This window comes from Jaculus jaculus, chromosome 1 (genome assembly GCF_020740685.1).
Source record: "Jaculus jaculus isolate mJacJac1 chromosome 1, mJacJac1.mat.Y.cur, whole genome shotgun sequence".
Classification (NCBI taxonomy): domain Eukaryota; kingdom Metazoa; phylum Chordata; class Mammalia; order Rodentia; family Dipodidae; genus Jaculus; species Jaculus jaculus.
In genome coordinates, this window is record NC_059102.1 from 118,598,522 (window position 1) to 118,605,695 (window position 7,174).

At 51.4% G+C, this 7,174-nt stretch overlaps 1 protein-coding gene across 1 annotated transcript; it reads right to left on the reverse strand.

Moving 5' to 3' along the window:
• Positions 1-2,244: 2,244 nt before the first annotated feature.
• On the reverse strand, positions 2,245-6,861 carry Klf4 (Kruppel like factor 4). The gene is made up of 6 exons (XM_045141804.1): positions 6,462-6,861; positions 6,234-6,354; positions 5,212-5,590; positions 4,528-5,157; positions 4,228-4,392; positions 2,245-3,202 (listed from the first exon to the last, which is right to left on the reverse strand). The coding sequence occupies exons 1-6, from the start codon at positions 6,464-6,466 to the stop codon at positions 3,027-3,029; spliced, it is 1,476 nt and encodes a 491-aa protein (XP_044997739.1). The 5' UTR covers positions 6,467-6,861; the 3' UTR covers positions 2,245-3,026.
• Between the last annotated feature and the right edge of the window lie 313 nt (positions 6,862-7,174).

Genomic DNA, 7,174 nt, shown 5'->3' on the forward strand with positions numbered 1-7,174 from the left:
TACACACTGAGTTCCAGGGCAGCCTGGACTACAGTGTGAAACCTTGACTCAGAAAACTAAATGGGGCCAGGAGTGGTGGCGCATGCCTTTAATCCCAGCACTCGGGAGGCAGAGGTAGGAGGATCGCCATGAGTTCGAGGCCACCCTGAGACTCCATAGTGAATTCCAGGTCAGCCTGGGCTAGAGTGAGACCCTATGTCAAAAAACCAAAAAGCAAAAAAACAACACAAAAAAAAAAAAAAGAAAAGAAAACTAAATGGGAGCGGGCTAAACGGGGGTGGATGGGTCGCAGATAGAGAAACAGCTTGATGGTTAAGGCGCTTGCCTGAAAGCCTGACAACCCAGGTTCAATTCCCCAGTACCCATGTAAAGCTAGATGCACAAAGTGGAACACGTGTCTGGAGTTCATTTTTAGTGGCAGGAGGCCCTGGCGTGCCCCTTTTTACTCTGCCTCTTTCTTTCTGCTTCTCTCAAATAAATACATAAAAATAAACTAAAGAGAGTAGTTACACCTGCCTGTAATCTAAGTCCTTGGAAGGTAGAGGCAGGTCATCATAAGCTACATAGGGGTCTTAGGCCAGCCTGAGGAAAATGAGAACAATCAAACACATGCAAGCACACATATACACACACAGAGCACATACACTTAAACACACACAACTGGAATCATATTGTTTAGTCTTATATGTCTTATATCCTGCCTTTTTCCACTTAACATACCAGGAGCATTTTTCCATGTCATTAACTTTGTTTGCTTTGAATATGTTCTTGGCCACATAAAATTCCACCCTATGTTGCACCTGTTTTCTTAATTTTTTTAAATTCATTTTTATTTATTTGAGAGTGACAGAGAAAAAGAGGTAGAGTGAGAGAGAGAATGGGTGCACCAGGGCTTCCAGCCACTGAAAATGAACTCCACATGCGTGCAACCCCTTGTGCATCTGGCTAACGTGGGTTCTGGGGAATCGAGCCTTGAACCCGGGTCCTTAGGCTTCACAGGCAAGTGCTTAACCGCTAAGCCATCTCTTCAGCTCGCACCTGTTTTCTTTTAGGCAAAGACACTTGCCATGTTTTCCTGTCACTTTGGACTCTTTAAAAATAAGTCAAAGCAAACACTTTGTGTTGGTCCACCAGGACCTGTGAGTTTCTATTTTTGCTCCACTTATAAAATGTACTATGGTGTCACCTCACCTCCGGATGTTAGATACGATGGAGTTAACAAGCCTGCTGGAAAAGATGCGGGCCAGTGCCTGCTCCTTCCATCTTAGTCATCCCAATCACCATCACAGTGTCAGAAAGCATCACAAGTGCTTTTCCAATGTGACAGCAACAGCTAATTTCATTTCAGTCTCTTGGCTGCCCCAGTGCCTTTGGGAAGCTTAAACAATCTCGGAAGTATAAATGCTATAAATTTACAAAAACACTATTTAAATGTTTGGATTTAAGACAAGGTTTTTGAATTTGAGGGGAGGGTCTTGCTCAAGCCACTCTCCCACATCACGCGCTGCCAACCCCTCCATTTGAGCAATTGACTGTTAATGTTTCCCTGTCTTCAAGGGCTTGATGAAGACTGCTTTGAACTCTTTGGGGATAACAGAAAGCATACATGAAGCCTTTAATCCTCAGGAGGGCACTGTGGAACTATGTTCCTAGGGTTGTTTGTCTAGGGAAGGTTCTTTTGTTACTTAAATTCCATGGAGAGTGCAAGGCTGGGCCTCCATAGAGAGAAAATTTTTATAATTTCCTTTAAAAGGAAAATCATATTGGTTTGAAAATGTGAAACTAGAATATGCATGATTATTGATGAGTACTCTCACGCTAATTGAGTAAAGCATAATCAAGTCCTTTCTACCTGGGAAATCACATTCAGGTAAGGAAACTTGGTCTTTTCATGTGTATTTATTTGTACAGAGCAAACTCAGACCAGATGTTTTATAACTTACAATATTGAGAAGCTCTCTGTCTGATTCTACTTATTGTAAAATTAAGTAGCTGAAAAACCCAAGTTTTCTGTATCCTGTTAAAGTGGTTTTTTAGTGTGCTTCTCACGTGCCCTCCACCCGTGTTTAAACTGAAAATTTGTTACACTTTTCCAAGACGGAAACAAAACAATGAAATTGTTCAGATAAAATATTATAGGTTTATTTAAAACTTATTTCTTACCTTGAGTATGCAAAATACAAACTCCACAAAATGTTCATTTTTTTACTTTGTAGTTTACAAATATACAAAATAGAAGTTTGCTTAAATTTATATTACATATTTATTAAGGCAAGGAACTATATAGAAAAAACACATTTGTTCTGCTTAAGGCATACTTGGGAATAAACCATTGTACAAATTATTGCACATCTGAAACCACAGTGCATAACAGACTGTCTGCATAAAAATGTTAAAGGAGTAAACCAGGTGTATTTACCTGACTTAGGTCATAAATGTAGATCGGAAGACAAAAATAGATTTTCCTTGTCAAAGTATGCAGCAGTTGGAGAACTTTGGCTTCCTCATTTGGTACCTTTAGAACCACGACTCACCAAGCACCATCATTTAGGCTATTAGAACATTTTCTGTACCTGAATTTCTTCCTCTTCTTCTAACATAATAATGGCTTTTAGAAGGCAAAGAGAATACAAGGTGATCCTTATCTTTATATTGCATTGGAACACAATTCAAGGGAATTCTGGTCTTCCCTCCCCCCAGCTCACGGATCAAATGTTATTTATACCCTGATATCCACAAACTTCCAGTCACCCCCTTGGCGTTTTGTAAGTCCAGGCATATTCAAGTTGGATTTGGAATTGGAATGATAGAAGATCCAGTCTTAGACCCCATCTGTTCTTTGATTTTTGTCCTTTGGATTCCCTCCTTTCTCCTGATTATCCATCCACAAGCTGACTTGCTGGGAACTTGACCATGATTGTAGCGCTTGCCAGCTGGGCACTTCCCTTCACGGGAAGACAGTATGAAAGGTTTAAAAAAAATACTGAATTTTCTCCTGGCAGTGTGGGTGGTATCCACGGTGGGATTTAAAAGTGCCTCTTCATGTGTAAGGCGAGGTGGTCCGACCTGGAAAAGGCCCGGTCACACTTCTGGCACTGGAAGGGGCGGTGCCCTGTGTGTTTGCGGTAGTGCCTGGTCAGTTCATCGGAGCGGGCGAATTTCCACCCACAGCCGTCCCAGTCACAGTGGTAAGGTTTCTCACCTGAAAAGGGAAAAAGAGAAGCCATTGAAACCATTGCTGGAATGAAGAATCAGCCCTTACAAACCAGAGGGTAGAAACCAAAACCAATTCCTGACTCACCTCCCCCCCTCACCAGTTTTCAAAGAATCCAAGCATGTCTTTACACTAAATTTCAGATCATAAACAGTGTCAAACACCCTAGGCTTTAGGGGACCAGTAATTACACAACAAAAGACTCAAACTGCCCCTAAATCTCCATTTCTATAGAGCTACTATTCTCTCTTTGGAGTCATACCGGCAGTGGTATAAATCGATATGGAAATGTTTGGAGGGTATCTGTCCAAATCCAGACAATGGGACTAAAAAAAAAAAACAAACCGGCAACAGGTGGCTAATTTCCAGTTGTTTTAATAAATACAATGGATTTGTGTTAAGTGACTTAAAAATTCTCTGCAGTGACAACCTCTTCTTTTGAGATGGCATTCTTGCTATGTCACCCAAGCTGGACTCAGCTCAAGTAGTCCTCTCACCTTGACTGGAGCTTTGCAAGTATTTGGAACTACAGCTGAGTACCATCATACTGCTTTGCAGTGACAATGTTAAACCAGAACTCTCAGCAATTCTTGGGATTTACATAAAATGTCTTTTTTAAAAAAAGAAAGAACTCAGAATGGGGGGGGAGGATCTAGCAAAGGAACAGCCCATGGAAATAATCTAGACCAAAAAAAAAAAAAAAAAAAAGACATTGTACTTTTGCACTGCAAAGCCCAATTTGATTACCAAGCTGAGAGGCCTGTATATGCTGGGAATCTCCGTACCTTTTTAAAGGCTTAGTGAAACTGCACATTCAAGACCCGATACTATCCACCAAGCAAAAGGCTCCTGGGCAAAAAAGCAGGCGCCGGTTGGCTTCCCTCCCCTGTGATCCCGGAGATGGAGGAGATACACCCCAACAACCAAGCAGGGCCTAAGATCTCCACAGACAGCCTATGAACAGAAGACACCAACAACCACCCCCTTCCTTTTTTCTCCGCTTGTCCCCCTACCTGTGTGGGTTCGCAGGTGTGCCTTGAGATGAGAACTCTTGGTATAGGTTTTGCCACAGCCTGCGTAATCACAAGTGTGAGTGGCGGTCCTTTTCCGGGGCCACGACCTTCTTCCCCTCTTTGGCTTGGGCTCCTCTTGCAGGCAGGAGCCGGGTGGCATGAGCTCTAGAGGCGAAGGAAGGAGGTAGGATCAACGTCAGGACTTGTTGTGTCCCGGGAGGAACCCCCCCCCCACACACACACATGCAAACAAAGCTCCCCGGCGCGGCCCAGAGTTACCAATTCCCCAACAGCACTGACCTTGGTAATGGAGTGACGGGACTTGTGACTGCATCTGGTCGGGCAGGAAAGGAGGGTAGTTGGGCCCCGCATGGGGATGGAATCCAGGGGGAAGCGGCAGGGCAGGGTGACAGTCCCTGCTGTTCAGCAGTTCCTCGGGACCCAGCGTCGGGGTAGTCCTGCTGGGGAGCTGCCGCCCCAGGGGGAACTCGTGCGCGGCGGGCCGGTGTCCGTTGCTGAGCTGGGGTCCAGCGCCCAAGTGGGTCTCTAGGGGCCGGCCAACCGTGCAGGAGGAGACGGCCTCCTGCTTGATCTTGGGGCACATGCGCGGTGGGCCGCCGCTGTAGGGCGCCACCACCACCGGGTGGCTGCCGTCGGGGCTGCCTTTGCTAACACTGATGACCGACGGGCTGCCGTACTCGCTGCCGGGGGCGCTCAGCGACGCCTTCAGCACGAACTTGCCCATCAGCCCGCCACCTGGCGGCTGCGGCTGCTGCGGCGGAATGTACACCGGGTCCAACTCGGGCCGCAGGAGCTCGGCCACAAAGCCGCCCGAGGGGCTCACGTCGTTGATGTCCGCCAGGTTGAAGGGAGCCGTGGGGGGCGGTGCCGACTCCCGGCTGTAGAGGAGCCCACCACCACCACCACCACCTCCTCCTCCTCCTCCTCCTCCACCACCACCACCACCACCACCACCACCACCACCGGTGCCGCCGGCCGCCACAACCGGGTCACCCCCGGCCCGGATCGGGTAGCTGAAGCTGCAGGTGGAGGGCGCGCTGGCGGGGCCGCTGCTCGAGGGCGAGGACGAGGACGAGGCCGAGGCCGACGAGGACACGGTGGCGGCCACCGATTCCTGGTGGGATAGCGAGTTGGAGAGAATAAAGTCTAGGTCCAGGAGATCGTTGAACTCCTCGGTCTCCCTCCGCGGTAGGAGGGCCGGGTTGTTGTTGCTGTTGCTGCTGCTGCACGCTGCGCCAGCTCCGGCGCTCTCCAGGTCTGCGGCCACCGTGGCCGCCAGGTCGTAGGGCCGGCCGGGAAGCGGGGGAAGTCGCTTCATGTGAGAGAGTTCCTCTCGCCAACGCTGCCAGGACAGGGCGGGAGAGAGCAGCCGTTAGCCGTGGTGCCCTGCTGCCACCCCAAGTACTCATTTGGCGGGCCAAGCACGCCTGCATCCGTGGCATAGGAACTGGACAGGCAGAAAGCCCCGGGGGACTCCAGCGCCACCAATGCCGCAATGAACGTCAAGGAGACACTAGGTTCGGAGAGGCGGTGCGCCTGGTCCACTGCGAGCGGCGCGGCACCGCCAGCCTGGGACTCTCCCCGGCCAGATTACCAGGACGCTCCAGCCACCCCCGGAATTGGGACACGGTGGCTCTCCCCATCCACCCTCGCCACTCGGCCGCCTACGCACTAGGCTCACTCCGTCCCCACGGGTTTGGGGGGATGTGGCCATGTCCAGTCGGGTGGCCCGCTGGCGCCCGCCCTACCGCCCGAAAGCCAAAGCCGGGAGCCTTGTGAGGAACCGCTGTGCGCCCCTGGCGGCACCGCTGCGCCGGGACCACACGCACGTACAGCCGACCCAAGAAGACATCCCGGGAAGGCTGTGGAGTGGAGTCCCCACGGGGGTCACTCTAAGCGCTCGCCGGACACTCTTAAGCGACTCCCGGGTTCCGCCCATTCCCACCCTAGCTCCGAAATCCAGAAGACACTTGCACGACACTCACGTTATTCGGAGCACCTGCTGGACGCAGTGTCTTCTCCCTTCCCGCCGGGACAGACGCGAACGTGGAGAAGGACGGGAGCAGCGCGTCGCTGACAGCCATGTCAGACTCGCCAGGTGGCTGCCTGCGGGCCGGGCGGGGCGCACAGGGAACTGGAGTTAGGGGCCACTCTCGGGGTCCCCCAGAGGTCCTCACCCCTTTCCTGTCCCCAGCGCTCCGCGTCTCACTTACCTCATTAATGTGGGGGCCCAGAAGGTCCTCGGGAGCTCAAAGCAGCGGGGTTATCCAAACCCCAAAGTCAACGAAGATTAAAAATAAAAAGGAAACAAAACCCCAAACCAAAAAAAAAAAACACCCCAAATTGCCCGAGATCCTTCTTCTTTGGATTAAATATAAATTGGAGATATCTGTTTTCTTTAAAAAAAGTTCTTTTGTATACAAAAAAATTCTTAGAAAAGTTGTAAACTCTTATAAAAATAGACAATCAGCAAGGCGTAAGTAGGTCCGATGGCCAGGCTCCGCTCTCTTTGACTCAGCAGTGTCCCCCGCCGCTGTCGCGGCCAATGTGGCTGTCGTCGTCGGCGCAGGGGCTGTGGTCCGGGCGGTGGGCGGGCGGCGCCGCCAGGTGAGAATGGCCGCGGTGGCGGGAGAGCTGGGCGGCGGCGCAGGGCGCGGAGTCCTGGGGGCTGCGCGGGGTGCGAGCGGCCATGGGCGCGGGCCACGGGCGGGTGGGTGGGTGGGGGGCCGGAGGGGCGGGGAGGGGCACTCGGCGGCTCCCAGTCCCGCCGCCGCCCGCCACCACCTCTGCTCCCCGCGCGCCCGTAGCCGCGCTGGCTGTCTCAGCCGGGGAAGTGCCGGCGGCCCGCCGCGCGCTTCTTACTTATAACTTCTTGGTAGTGCCTTCCCCCGCGCAGTCTCCACCCCTCGGCGCGCCGGGGGCCGCC